General features: G+C 44.8%; 1 protein-coding gene across 3 annotated transcripts in view; it reads right to left on the bottom strand.

Annotated features, from left to right (window-relative positions):
* The window catches only part of TMEM196 (transmembrane protein 196), a 463,985-nt gene that overhangs the window by 295,674 nt on the left and 153,076 nt on the right, over positions 1-15,235 (bottom strand). For all 3 annotated transcript variants that reach the window (XM_069648478.1, XM_069648477.1, XM_069648479.1), the window contains exon 2: positions 13,748-13,804. In XM_069648478.1, the coding sequence (XP_069504579.1) occupies positions 13,748-13,804 (57 nt within the window). The remainder of the gene's footprint in view (positions 1-13,747; positions 13,805-15,235) is intronic.

Below are 15,235 nucleotides of genomic sequence, written 5' to 3'. Positions count from 1 at the left end.
GATGGTCATGGCATGTGTCATGCTCCACAACATGTGCGTACGTAGAAATGTGCCCATGCCCCCTGACGCTGAACTGCAAGCACCGGATGATGGTCATGATGAGGGTGGGGATGTGGCAGCACCTCAAGGAGTCTGCGAGGCACCGGAGGGCCGTGACATCCGTCAGCATCTCATTGATGTATGCTTCTAGCACTCACGCCTGGGGGCTGATACATGGACACGGGACTCGTGGCACTGCGTGTGTCTGGGACATGCACAATATGGACTGTACGCCTATGATGGCCTAGTACACAAAGATCAATGTCCACACATCTCATTGGGTGATCGTGCACTTTTTATGGCATATGTGATATCATGTTGAACACCCTATCGACCCGCCACCCAAGTGAGCCCAACACACCCCCTCCACCCTCCTACCTCCCACCCGAACACCAGTGTCCAAAGATGCTCATTGTCAGTGGCCTGTCGCTATTGCAAGCCCCCTCTGCGGGTATCAGGGGCACCCCTGCCTGTGGAGCGCAGGTTCCTCCCTGATCTACGTTGGGGGCTGCCCTGGACGGAACTTGCAACGGATGATGTGTCTGCCTGCTCACGTCCATGCATGTCCCTAAGGGTTTGCGAGAGCTCAGTGAGCACACGGCGCACTGCGGCAAGTTCGGCACATACGTCTTTGGACGTCGCATGCAGTTGCCCCCTCAGGCTCTCGGTGCTTCTCTCCATTTGGACTCTCAGGCTCTCGGTGCTACTCTCCATTTGGACTCTCAGGCTCTCGGTGCTACTCTCAATTTGTGCCCTTAGCGTCTCTGTACATCTCTCCATTTCTGCCCTAAGTGTCTCTGTTGATGTTTCTATGTCTGCCTTGGTGCCCCCACATTCATCGGCATGGTCCTTGAGGAGTGTGGCCATTTGCTGCTGTTGGACGATTAACTTGTCGAGGGACTGTTGCCTCTGCTGGGCCATGCCCATTTGCGGGGGTGTCACAGAGGGGCTGTTGTCCTCATGTTGCCTTGCCACAGGGCTTGGGGGGGATGGCCAGTCGTCGTCTTGTGGCTGCCCCTGCGTGGTATCCTCATGTTGTACGGGATGGGACAGACAGGGGGATTGGGACAGGTCATGGATGGATCTGACCTCGACATCCCCGTCTTCTGTGTCCGAGCATGCTGCCATCAATGGGGTGTCACCTATGGTGCTGCTGCCACCAGAGGCAGTGCCTTCTGTGGCATCCATTGGGGGGACCTGTGGTGGTGGTGTTGTGGCCATGCTGGCTGCTGGGGTGCCTGTTGATGTTCCCTCCTCTGTGCTACCACCTGATTTGTGCTGCTGCCGTGTCTTGATGCGTGCAGCTGAGGTGGAGGGTCTCTGGCCGTTGGTCTTGGCCCTCTTTGCAGGTGTGCTGGTAGGGGTGTCCTGTGGCTCGTCGTTTGGATCGGACCCTGTGGTGGAGTAAAGGAGGGCGAGGGTTATTGATGGGTCTGTGGGAATTGGAATGGCATTGTATCACATGCTTTGGGGTGGTACCTGAGGGTGATTTGGGTCGGGGCCTTGGAGGTGCTTTGATTTGTGTGTGGAGTGAGGGTGCAGTTGTTTGGCAGCCTGCAGTTTGGGTGTGCCTGCTGCACGTGTAGTGCGTGTATTAGGGGTTTTTAATTATTTATGTATTTATTGTGGGTTTTAACGTGCGCTATCAGGCCGATGTGTGTGGACGTTATCCTGGACATGTGTTTCTGTTGCACTATGTGGACGCATGGTGCTTCACATGGATGGACTGTGTGGCTTGTTATATCTGGCCCACCTACCTGAATCTTCGGATGTCTGCACTCCTTTCTCCATCCCTCCGACTCCCTCAATGCTCTCCATTCCGATGGTGGAGGCACAGATTTCTTCCCAGGGGGTCAACTTGATGGGTGATTCAGGACCTCCCCCGGTGGCTGTGGCAATGTTGCGGTTGGCAGAGAGTATGCTGCGGACGCGTATCCGCAGGTTGTCCCATCGCTTGCGGCATTGCTGTGGGGTGCGGTCCCCACCGCACTTACCCGCTGTGCCACCAGAGCCCATATGGCCTTCTTGTTTGCAAGTGCCGTCCTGGTCATTTGCGTGGAGAAGACCACGGCAGCATTCTCCTGGAGGGTCTCTGTTAGCACGGTGAGTTCCTCACGGGAGAAGTGGACCTGCCGCTTGCGGTCGCACGCTTTCTTCGCTGCTTTTCCCATTTTTCTTGGTTTCGCTAGGGTGGTTGACGGGGTGGGGTGTGTCTCAGGGTAGTGTTTTTAGTGGTTGTGTGGTTTTAGTGTATTTATAGGTGTACGCCGGGATGTTTCCCGTTCCGGGCCCGTGTTTTAACTTCCGTTTCCGTATATTTCCGGCCACCGTACTTTCCGGTAGGCGCACACTGCGGTGACCGCTAAGAGGGGTGGCGGTATTGCACCTGGGGCCCCGTACGGCGGCGGTGTGGGCCGTTTTGGGGTCTTTTCCGCCATCGCGGACTTAGCACTTCCGCCATGCCGTGGTGCTCGTGCCCGATGGGTCGGAATGGGCCGCACTTTGCTCCTTCGTGCAATGGCGGAAACGCTATTTACGCTGTGGCGCTCCGGTCAGTCGATTTCCGCAAGGGTCGTAATGAGGGCCATTGTGTTATGTGCGTTAGTATCAGGGGTATCATATAAAATGATGATAAGAAAGGACATGGGCTTTCAAGTAGGAAGATCCCATTTAAGTAAGCCTCCTATATGGGAGGAGTTTTTTACACTCATTAATAGTCCCTCCTTAGGTCTTTCATTAGGGCCCTTTGTTGCATTTGTCTATTATCAAAAGTGTCATGATAGACAAGCCATGTTTCCTGCAACACAATTATGCTATAATTATCTAGAGCAGAGCATAGTCCATCCTCACTACTGAAATGAGTAAATCCCCAGGTGTTCCATGAACATAGGAATACATCATTGCATGGGTGTATTCTCAAGCTTTTGTTGGAGAATATTGGGATGCCATTCCCAGGTCACCTTACCAGGTAAGTCTGGACTCTCATCTAGATATCTGAGAGTGGTAAATCTCTTCCCACTTTGCCAAATCATAATTGTGATATTCTCATTATCAACCAGCCTTTTTGAATTGCTACTCAATGAGTGTCTGGCTAATCAAGACAATTACTAGTGTGAGGAGGAGGAGTAAGAATAACAAACTCCATACAATTATACCCAAGCCTAAATACATCACAATCATAAGATAACACATGAGTGAGTATGGATTTAGAAGCAAAGTGTAACAAGGAGGTAACAAATTTAGTGTCCTCGAGTAGTTCAATAATAGTAATACACTCAGAATTAATAGTGTGCAAAAAAGGGATTTGATGAAGTGAATTAATAATAAAAACATCATTTAGCTGTCATTGCTATAGCAAAAAAAGATCGGAACTTGTAGTGCCTTTACAGTAATCACAAGAAGAGAGGTTGATACTCTATTGACACTTGAGACTGATAGTGAAAAATTATAGTTCCGTTCTTCCTCTATTTTTTTCTGCGTATGGCAAGTCACCATTTCGGTCAATCTCTGAAGATTTACTCTTACTGTTAATTGGAATTTAGGCCCAGGCTGTTCATTCCCATTGATGTTGACTTGGCTTTCGGATTCGGCAAATAGGTGTGCTCTGTCATCCAACACTTCAGTGTTAACATGTTCCTCCTTTTTGAGGCCACTCGATTGGGGTTCACAGAACTCTCTTAGAGCCAAGACAGGCAGTATTCTAGAGTTTATCAATTTTGAACTCCTAGGAGCTTTGTTCCAAGAACCATTAGACACATTTGAACCACCAGGTCTCTTTGTTGCTGCCGTATGCACTCTCTCCCAATATTCTAATTGTCTGCACAGCACCAAGAATTCTGATTTGGTGCTGCCGGACTACCATTAACTGCAATAAGGTACTATTGACTGCTAACTGTCCCCACAGTCCATTAATGAGCCCTAGAAACTGGTTAGGTCACTTTTACCTTTGCAAACAAAAACATATCGTTTGTGAACATTGTGGTCTTTGATTGCCTTTTATCCTCCTGTCTCATTACCCAGAGTGCTGTATCTGCTATCTTTGCATAATCTGAATTTTTGGTAGTGTTTTCTAGTTACTTAATACTGTACATGATGTATTTAATTAAGTATATAGATTAAGGGCAATCAACATTAGACAATTTTAAGTGTGGGTAGGCGGTACGGCCAGCAGTGCTAGGGGTGTGACTAGGATGGATGAAGTGCTAGAGTGGAGGCAGAGAAAGTGAGGAACAGAAGCAGGTTACAGGTGAGGGAGAAGGCAGATGAGGGGCAGGTTAAGAAGGAAGCTGGAGGCGAGGAGGTAGGCTTTTAGTTCAGTTCTGTCGAAATCAGTGTGGACTGTTATGGGGAAGATAATTCCATGCAAGGGGAACAAGAAGAGAGAAAGAGCAGAAGTGAGAAAATGCACCAGGAGGATGAGGTGCCAGAAGGGTAATGAGCTGATACTATGAGTAGGCTTGTAGAGTTGGATAGAGGAGGATAGATATGCCTTACGGTTAATATATTTGTGAACCAGGAGAAGACATTTCATTCTGGCCCTATTTTGCATTGCCAGGCATCCAGCATGGTGACGGTGCAAGGAAGAAGGTGTGAAGTGAGGGAGTTCAAAGATATACCTGGTAGTGAAGTTAATTATCTGGTTGCAAGGACAGAAAGCATACTTGGGGAGACCAAAGAGGATGCTTGAACAGTAGTCCACTTTAGAGAAGACAAGTATCGTTAAGAGATGCTTGGCTATGTTGAAAGGAAGGAGGTGCCTGATTTTTCAAATATCTAGGTGGTTGAGGCGAGCCACCATTGCAGTCTTGGAGATGAAAGTGGGGAGTGTGAGTATGGTCCTAGATTACACTGCGGTTTCTAGATGAATTAGGTGATATCATTATGTGGGAAATGGGATAGGAAGGGGAAGAGATAAGAGAGAGTATTTGACAGCAAAGAAGAACACCTGTATTTTGGTAGAGCTTAACATCAGAGAGTGTGAACCCATCCAATATTTAATGGCAGTGAGAAGGTTGGAACATTTGATAGAGGGATTAGTTGAGAGGAGAAGATGTGTCTGTAGTCCGAGAAGAGTTGGTACGGGAGCCTAAAGTAGGCGATTAGTCCCTCAAGCGCAAAGGTGTAGGGTCTAAAGAGAAGAGGACCCAAGACAGAGCCTTGTGGAACACCAATGGTTAGAGGTGTGAGTTGAGAGCTGTTGTTGTTCCATGAGACAGATAACTGGCAAGGGTCCATGTAGGATTCAATTCAGATGAGGACTTGATTGCGAATCCCATGAAAAGAGTGAGTATTATGGAGATTGGAGTGTTCGACAGTGTTAAAGGCAGCAGACAGGTCAAGGAGAATTAGGGTAGAGGGTAGGTTGGAGTACTTTTCAGAGGCGATGAAGTTGGATACAGTCACGAGAGCAGTTTCCATTGAGTGACAGGAGCGGAAACCTGTCTGTAGGTGTCTCGAAAGTTGTGGATATCTAAGAATGCAAACCTTTAAAGCACTTTAGAGAGTGCCAAAGTAGATACCCAGGTTGGAAGTTATCCGGTAGGTTTGGGTCAGCCCCTTGCTTTTTCAGGAGAGGGATGACTGTGAACATTTTGAAAATGGTGGCAAAGCAAGCGAAGGATGGGTTGAAGAGTTCAACAAGGTGAAAGGAAGGCCTGCAGACGCATGGAGAACCTTCTTGCACGTATATCCAACAGCCAAAACCCAGCCAAAACCCAGGGATTTAAGATCATCGTGCCTAATTATTGCGTGTAAATCATGGTCGCATCACCATATGACCAACCCCAAGCAGTGGACCTCACAAGTCCCACCACTTTGCCTTGATAAAGACCCTTTGGGTTGAAACACGTGTTGGCTTTTTGGCTCCTTCACCATTGCCCTACTTTTTGTATGACTATAATAGCAACCTGTCATAAGGACAGGTCAGACCTAGATACACTGCTATTGTATATATCAAATGTGCCATCACATTATTGACAAATAAAACACTGGAGAGAACTCCTTGACAAACATTACAAGCGCAAAGTTACCTTTGCTGCTCCTTTTTCGAAGTTAATCCCTTTGGGACACCTTAGATGTGGCTCTAGACTATGGCATATGCAGCATGCATACTAAACCCAATATCACTAGACTTGACATATGCCCAGCGCAGGTGATAACACAGTTCATTACCCGCTCTTCTTAACACCCAGGTTTGAAGTTAGCGGGTAGGTTCAGGTCAGCCCCTTGCTTTTTTAGGAGAGGGATAACTGTGGCCATTTTAAAATGGAGTCAAAGCAAGTGAAGGACAGGTTGAAGAGTTCAGCGAGGTGAGCGACCACTAATGCAGCAATTTTTTTTTTTTTGTGTTTATCTGGGTCGACAGTTTTTACAAAAGAAGACGTTTCCTCATTAGCTTTGTGTTATTTCTTAGTTTTGTCTCTTTAGGTTGGCTTGCGAGGGCTAAGTCCTTTAGTATTGCGTCTTCAAGGATAGGGAATCCAACTCAAGGATGTGCAAGAAGATTCCCATTGCTATGACTGATCTTCGATTTAGCCCGTTCATCAGGAACGTCCACCAGTAATCTTCGTCCAACCTTGAAAATTATAAATATAGATGGCCAAGATGAATTTCTCTGTTAGAGGTTAGATCTGGGCAGTCGATGATTAGGTGTTTCAAGCTTTTGATTGTGTCTGGCGTCGCACACAAGCTACAGGAATTGACCTCTGTTTTACCACAAATTCCCAGAACCTCATTTGTTTTCAGGATGTTTAATCTTGCTCTCAAGAAAGTTGAGCAGGTTTTCTTGTTTGGGAATTTCAGTAGGTAACTGATGGGCTCGTTTATTTTTTGCCAGATGGGGGGTAAATGAGCAGCAGACTTGGAGGTCAGCGCTTTCGACTGTGTATCACAACAATCTGTTTCTTTTAATTTTCTTTTGCAGTCTTCGTTGGATTGGTCAGGAGTTCCTCTTCTGTGAGTCCTATCAATTCCAAGTTTGTCTGGTTTTTGCTGATCCACACTTGAAGCATTTTGTTTGTGCCTTTTTCCATTTCTTCGTGGATGAGTGTATAGATTTCTTCTTTGGACGATCTTGTTTTTCTGTAGAACATTAGGCTATTGAGAGACACCTTACCTTTGAGCAAGATGAGACAGAGCTCTCTTCTTATCAGGGCCATCGGAGTGGAGGGTGGGAGGCAGAGTAGCTTCCTCCAAAGATAGCCTTCCAGTTTAGGCCAGATGGTTTCCGGGATGTTTGGCATGGCTTCCACTCCGTAAGTGAGGGCTGGAACCACTTTCGCCTTATAAAAGGTGATTGCAGATTTGAGTGAAAAGCAACCACATTTTTTGTCCATCAGGATCATTTAATTGGTCAAGGTTTTGTTTTTGAGGACCAAGGTTTCTTGCATCGGTTGCTCTTTGTTTTTATTGCTGAAGGTGATACCCAGGTATCTGAAGGTTTCAACTTCTTCTAGGTGAGAACCAGCAAGGAACCAAGCACCGTGGACTTCCCATTTGGCTGATTTTACCACTCGCATCACTTTGGTCTTCATCGTGTTGCTTTCTAGGTCATTGGTTTTGAGATATTCATTCAAGTTGTCCAATTTTCTCTGTAGCCCGAACTTAGTTTGATCAATTAAAATGATGTGTCCGTGTAGAGCAGCCTGCTGACCTTTTTGATGCCCAGGGTTGGTGGGAATGCATTGACGCTTTCTTCAGAGTGTTGGTAATCTCCTGTATAGGCATTATAAAGTGCTGGAGCCAGATGGCATCCTTGTTTCACTCCGCAGCTCGTCGGAATAGTTGTGGAAAGGAGACCTGTGCCATTGAGTCGGACTCTCATGGATGTCTGGGAATACTGTTCTTGTATGGGTTCCAACAGCGAGTGAGGACAGTTCCAGTTGAGGAGTTTTTTCCACAATTTGGCTCTGTTGACTTTGTTGAATGCTTTGGACAGGTCAATAAAGGCCAGGAACAAAGGAGGGGCACCTTCCAGTACTCTGGCCTTAAAGATGTTAAGCGTAAATATGTTGGCCGTGATGCCCAGATTTTTTGTGAAGCCGGTCTGGAATGGGTCCCAACCTTCTGATGAAGAGACCCAGATCTTGAAACTGTCCAGAAGAAACGATCCAAAAAGCTTCCCGATGCTATCGAGCAATGCGATGGGACGATAGTTGTTAGCATCGCCTCTTTCACCTGATTTATATATCAGCACCACGTTAGCTGTCTTCCAAGGCAAGGGAATTGATTTTGTTGAAGCACAGGATTCGAAAATTTCGGCCACTAAGGTAAACCATCAATCAGGGTTAGACTTTAGATCCATGTTGGAAAGCCCATCTGGACCAGGAGCGCGTGATGATTTGAGCTTTTTGATTTTGCTTTCGATGCTGCAATGGTTGAGTTCTAAGTCCCATTTGTTGATGGTTCCACCGGGGGGTTCGGTTGCATGCAGTGGTGAGCCAAAGAGAGCTGAAAAATGGGTAATCCATGACTCTTATGGGACGCTAGTTGTTGGATTGTCTTGAGTTAAGAAGCCTTTGGATGATATGAGTGACCAAAAAGCCTTTGTTTGCTTGCCACTGAGTGTTCTCAGCATTGATTCAGAATCTTCCTGATAAAGTTGGGTTTTATAGCCTTTTAACCAGTTCTTGTAGTGGTTAGTAGCTATCCGTGCTTCCGCACTGTTAGTGATAGAGGGGAAACGAAGAGCCTTTCTTTTCGCTCGTCTCATAATGAGTCTTCTTTCTCTGAGGACCAGGTTATTGTGATGCTGGGCCTTAGTTAGGGTTTTACCTCCGTTTCTTTCACCTGGTAAGGTAGTAGTAGCGGGCAATAATCCATAAGACTTGTGTCGTCATTTTGTTTATTCTGTATCTTTGCTCAGCGATAGCTACTAGTTAGATCAGTTATCGTTGTGTCCTTTAGTCGTAAACGTGTGGCGTTTGTGTTGGTCTCGATATTAGTAAGCATAAATGCACACGAGCAGTTGGGGATTGCCCAAGTTGTTTTCAAGAGGTTGTGGTCACTATAGAGTGTCCGAGTGACCTCAAAACCGATGACCTGTGTCAGGAGATCTCTGGAGAGATATACATGGTCTAGGATGGTGTGTCGTCCCGCTAGTTCCCAGGTCGGAATGACCGGGTCAGTGGTTTTTCTCAGAGAGTGTGCGTTATGCAGGTTGTGAGACGCCATCAGATTGGCCCATTTCTTTCCTCTATACAACGAGTTTCCTGGCGTAGAGGTGGTGCTTGTCTTTGGGTTGGGCAAAGATTTTCTCAGTGGGTTTTCAGTTCTTTGTAGCTCTATTTTGGCATTCAAATCCCCACAAATAATTATGCTATCAATTGCTTCATTGGTCTTTGCTTTGTCCAGTAGATCTTCAATTTTAGAGAGAAATAGTTCAGTCGGGGTTTCCCTCGGGTTCCAGTAAACATTTACCAGTAGGTACGTTGTGCTCTTCTGTTGATTTGTGCCCGATTGAAGTAAGCGTTGTTGGATCAAGGTGGCCAAGATGTGGGGGTCTTTTTTAACGACCTTGATCAATTGGAGTTTGGACCCTATACGAATTGCTGTCAATAGGCCCGCCCTCGGTCGACCCGAGGGTCCTCTCAGGGCTGAGGCGAAGGCGATCTCTATCGTCGTTTTTTTGAGCATCCATATTTCTTGAGGACACAGGATGTCGAATGATCCTAAGTTTGTGTCAGAGGTGTTTGTCAAATAAGAGAAACCTCAGGTATTCCATGAGCCCAGAGTTAGACAGGGAGCATCCTCCGTGTTTGATGACGTAGTGGCGTTAACCTTGCTTCTCTGTCTTGCTGCTGATTGCTAAAATCTTGGTTTAGCTGTTAGGACTTCTGGAATCCAGGCCCATTGATTAAGTCTTCTTTTGGGTGGCACTGTTTCTGATCAAGTACTGGGCTCGCATTTTTCTTCTTGGAGATATCTTGTCGATTGTGATGTTCCAGTTTTTTTATGGGCCCGGTGGCACTCTTTCGGTTTCCAGGGAACTTAGACGATGATCAATCTTTCGAGCCCTTGGTAGTGGCCTTTGGTTGTGTCTAGTGGGACGTGGTTGAGTTCGATGGGCCGGAGTTCGGTTCTTTCTGACGTGTCTGTCTTTCATTCCTCAATCGAGAGGTCTTCTTTCCGTAGACTCTGCGGCTCGGTTGTTGTCTTTGTACCTTTGTACCAACAGGCTTGACTAGCTGACTAGCTGAGCAGCAAGAACATCTGATGGGGCACAAGAGGAATTAGCCTTCATCAGTAGAGATAGGACTTCTTCAGTATTAGTGTCAATACAGTTTGAGATAGAAGCAGAGGATGATGGTAGAGTAGGCAAGTGTAGAATGTACTAGAAGGAGTATGGGGAAAGTCAGGAAAGAGTCTGTAATTTTGGAAATCTTTTCAGCAAGGTATTCAGCTGGTTCATTAGCTGTAAGAGAGGAGTTGATCATCAAAGGTTTAGTGAGTACTGAGTTTAGGGTGAGGTGAGGATGGTTGGAGAGAGAGTCAATAAGGGTGAGGTAGAATTCCAAGAGAGAACTTGAGAGAGTTCAGGGCAGAGAGATAAAGTTGAAGGTCTCTTGCGAGTGTGTTTGGCTCCATTTGCACAGCACCCGATGCATGTCTGTGCAGATAGAGTATGAATGCGATGACCCATGGTTGTGGATGCTGAGACCTAGGGTTGCAATTTGGCTGATGGTTGTGACAGGAGAATGAGTCATATAGTAAGGATTGGTAGATAGAGAAGGCAGTCTTAGTGGAAGTGGCATCAGGTGTGAAGGAGGAGATGAGAACTGTAGGCCCGAGGGAAAGGGAGGAATGGCAGATGTTTTGCATTTCCTTTTAGTAATAGGCAAGGTAAATGGTGCCAAGAAGTCAGAGGGTAGAAAGGAGATGGTGGTAGAGAAAATTGAGTAATTAGATAGGGATGGTGTGTCAGTAGTGGCAGTGGCTGAGAAAGAGGTTGGAGATGAATAAGAGATGCAACAAGTATCCCCCAGTGTGGGTAGTTAGGTTATGGCTAGAGTTGAGAGCATGGTCACTAAGAAAATACTGACGTTCAGATTTCTGAGACGTGGTTGGAGAGGGAGGGTCAAATTTACCTAATATAATTATGCAATGTTACGTGGAAAGAGAATCAAGGCATTTCTCAAGTTCATCAAATAATGGTCCAGTGGAAGCAGGAGGGTGATAGATTGCCATGATGTGAACCGAGTGAGGCAGAGCAGTAGTGGAGATTGAGAATTCAAAAGAGAGGAAAGTGCATGGCATTGAAGATTTCTGAGGCCTTGCGCCAGGAAGAGAGTAGGTGTCCTCCACCTTTGACAGTCAGTTGAGGAGAGTGAACGAAAGATATTGGGGAGTCATCTAGGGCTGCCAGAGTGGCAGTGTCAGATGAAAAATTCCAGGTTTCAGTGTTAGCAAAGAGGTCTAGGGGAGGAGAGCTGACTTGAAAGTAGTCAGCGATAAATACGGTTTTGTTGCATAACATTGAGCATTCCAGAGTGCAATGTTCAGTTGTTGTGGTAAGGATTAGTAGAGAAGGTGAGTGTCAGAGGAAGAGTGTTGAGGTGGATAGGTGTTAGGGGAGGTATATTTAGCATGTATGCTTTGTTTGTTGGAAGTAGGAGGTGCAAGAGAGATGGAGTAGAGGGTGTTTCAAGATGTGAGTTTTATAATAGGGATAGGAATGGAGAACATTGTAGCGTGATTGGAGAAACATAGGGAGAGGTGAGTCGGAAGAGCAGCAAGAGCAGTAGGAGTGAAGGTATAATAGTTGAATACCACAGAGTGGAGAGACAGAACAGTAATTAACAAGATAGCTGTACTCACAAGTGTAGAGGTCGGGAGACAAAAGCAAAGGCTTATAGGCAAAAAAGCAAAGAGGCTGGGTAGTGGCTGCTCTTCACCCTTCACTGTTCTGCCCTTGACTGGGACGCGCCTGGCTGGCAGCCACTAGGGAGTTCATAAGTGATGTCACCTGCTCTCATTACCTGATCATCTAGTCCATCAGTGGTTGCTATTGCTGACTTTGTGCCTGGTGTTGCTGGGGTGATGTGATATCTTCCTGATTGTTGTTCCCAGAGGAGTCTTCCACTGGCGATTGGACAGACTCAAGATGGCCACACAAAGTGATGTCACTGATCCAAGATGACCAAAGGAATGGATGTCACAGATCCAAGATGATTGCAGGAAGTGATGCCACCAATCGAAGATGGCCACCGGGTAATAGTAAGTGATGTCATCAATCCAAGATGGCTATAGAAAGTGATACCACCAAACCATGTTGGTTGCAGGAAGTGATGTTACAGACAGACAGTAAAGCCACAAAACCAGAAATGAAGACGCATGCTCTCGTCACCTGATCGCCTGGTCCATCAATTTTTGTTCTCTTTGATTTTGCTGCTGGTGTTGCTGCAATGAGGCAATTTCTCCCTGACTGGTGTTCTCAGATGAGTCTCTTGTGGCCTTCAGCTTGGGATTTGGCCAAGTCAGGATGGCCAGTAGAATTGCTTTACTAATGAATGTTCCAGGCTCCAAAATAGTGTACACAGTTGGCTGAAAACCTTTCCTAAAACAACTTTGACGATTTTGGTCAGAAATACACATAAAGTGACCCTTGTTTTTTATTGATTCAGAAATCCAACTGACACACTCACAACTGCTCGCATGACGTATGGTCTGGCAGTAAGTTATGAATAGGTAATTTACGCAACTACTGTTTTCATAACTTACATCCAGTGATCAAAGTGAGCAGGAATGGACAAGAGCGGTGCTCCACTACTTTTATTTTTTTCTGTTTTCTATTCCTCTACTTTTTACTTCCATATTCACCATTCTATATAGAGGATTTGTCCATCATGACCCTGTGCAAGTGTAAAGTTTTAATAGGTGCCTTAGTTACTAGTCACTTAGGCTATTGCAATGCGCCGGCTGCAACACCTTGTCACATGTTGCACTATGCTTCCACCTACCCTCTCCCCTGCCGAGACCACAGTTCCACTACATTTTTTGGTACACTTCTACCACTGCTTACATGACAATATTCACGAAGCCCCAGTAGGAAATCCTTTGGCAAATTGTGTGACAATGATTCTTTGATATATTTGTAATTTACAAATTCATAAATTGATGGGAGCACGACAAAGAAAATCTTTGCATATTGTTAGCGAGCTTGTGTTAATGGAAAAAAATGATAATAAACTAAACGTGACATGCCCCTGTGTAAAGTACTCAAGTATGTGAGCCAGCCCTCTTATCTACACATGAAATATTCAACATCAACAGGTTACATATAGCTCAACAATTCCGCTTCTCCTGTGGACTTAAGCGTTTTGATTTGTGCAAAGAAGTCCAGTCATATTTAGCTGCTCGGACCAAGATTACCCAATCAGATTCATTTGGCGATCAAGGAAATCCGAACTGACTATCACCCAATAATTCTTGGACAAAGTACTTGACACAATATTCACAAATTCATGAGAAAAAGCTAATTTTCACCAGATTAAAGGTAATGGAAAAGTGAAGTTTACCATACTCAGATTATACTTTAAGTATGAACGCAGCGGTATACATCCACGTAATAAACTATTTAATGAGACCCTTCTTTAAGGGAAAATATAATTTCAGCAATTTCAAACAAATCAAGAGAAATAATAGTAATGTATTTCAAATACATGCATTGCAAGTACCTACAATGCATAATGCATGCAAGGCAATCACTTACGACAAGTCCGGATTTCTTTTTGGCGCAAAATATGCCACAGACACCACACAGCAGAAACTGTAAGAAAATAGAACAGAATGAGCAACGCTGTAATACTCCAAACACTACAATGTTGTTATTGTTATTTATGTAATGCTGATGTGTATTCGTTTGCCTTTGTAAGCAAGTGTTTAACATCTGATTACAATTTAATTCAAACCAAGATGTTGTGTAACCAACGTTATTGCACACACATGATAAAACTATGATATTGAGAACAACGTTTTAACTACATGTCTACCTTAAGATGAGCCTCAACATTACTTTTAAAAAAAAAAACTTAAATACATGGGGATGGTCTTAGTTAACATTTAGCAAGTTGGTTAGCAAACTAACAGCATGTACGTTTGATAAAACTACAGTTTGCCTTGTTTATTAAGCTGACATATTGACTAGATATTAGTATACTAAATTAAGAAAGCATATTTAAGAAGTAATGTACCAACATGGAAGGGGTCTGATTCACATTTCCAGGCATATGTGTCTCTTGCACATGGGAAAATGTATAGCGTGCCAGGAAAGCTACAATCCAGTCAGATTAGGATATACTACGTACAAATTGAAAGTGTCCATTGAAAAAATTACACACCCACAAATGTGTAACTTAGAAAGTATACAAGCAATTTAACTGCAGTACCGTCTGCTTATCTTACGACTAGCTGTTCTTGTTCTAAGACACATGACGCTAATTGGAAATATTAAATATGTTGTAAAATTACTCAGACATATATTCAGAACTTGGAAATATGTAATTGAAAAATATTTTTCAGTGTGAGACAGTATATTATTAATTTCGGACTATGATTTTTTTGTTCACCTTTGCTGGTAAAATAACCACTTATGCAGACATAAGTGATTCTCCTGTGTAAATCGAAGGCAATTTATACTTACACCTTGATTCGCTCGCAACCTTCATCAATCCCCTTTTCAGATAAGAGTTATGACAGATGATGATTTAACTTGTGCCTGTCACACACTTTCAGATCCAGTGATGTGAATGTCCCTCTATCACACATCTCCTCTATTGTTATAAACTGTCCCTCTGGGAAAAGATCCCAAAAGCACAATATGTCCAGGTTTTTAATACTACGAATATATCCTGGCTCATAGGCAAACCTGGGATGTATATAATCGGGAGCTTGGGGGAGCAGATTACTTTTCCCTTTGTTTTCCCCCAATTCGAACCCATGATATGAAGGTCAATTTTACCATGTTCCCGGTTATGGTCGACCTATCGGGAGCTGTTAGCACAACTGCACATAGCAGGTATGGTGCTGCAAGAGCCCTTTCAACTTCCACATGCCTCCTGTCAATGCCGCCTTCAGCTCTGTCTATGCAGCTCTGTCAGTTGTTCCCAAGACACGCGTGTCTGTTTTGCAGCTTAAATAAATTACAATATATCTGACTGTATCCTGCAGAAATATGCCTGTGCTACTACCAGTAGCACAT

Source organism: Ambystoma mexicanum, chromosome 2q (genome assembly GCF_040938575.1).
Source record: "Ambystoma mexicanum isolate Mex_15411 chromosome 2q, UKY_AmexF1_1, whole genome shotgun sequence".
Lineage (NCBI taxonomy): Eukaryota > Metazoa > Chordata > Amphibia > Caudata > Ambystomatidae > Ambystoma > Ambystoma mexicanum.
This window is presented reverse-complemented; position numbering and strand designations above follow the sequence as displayed.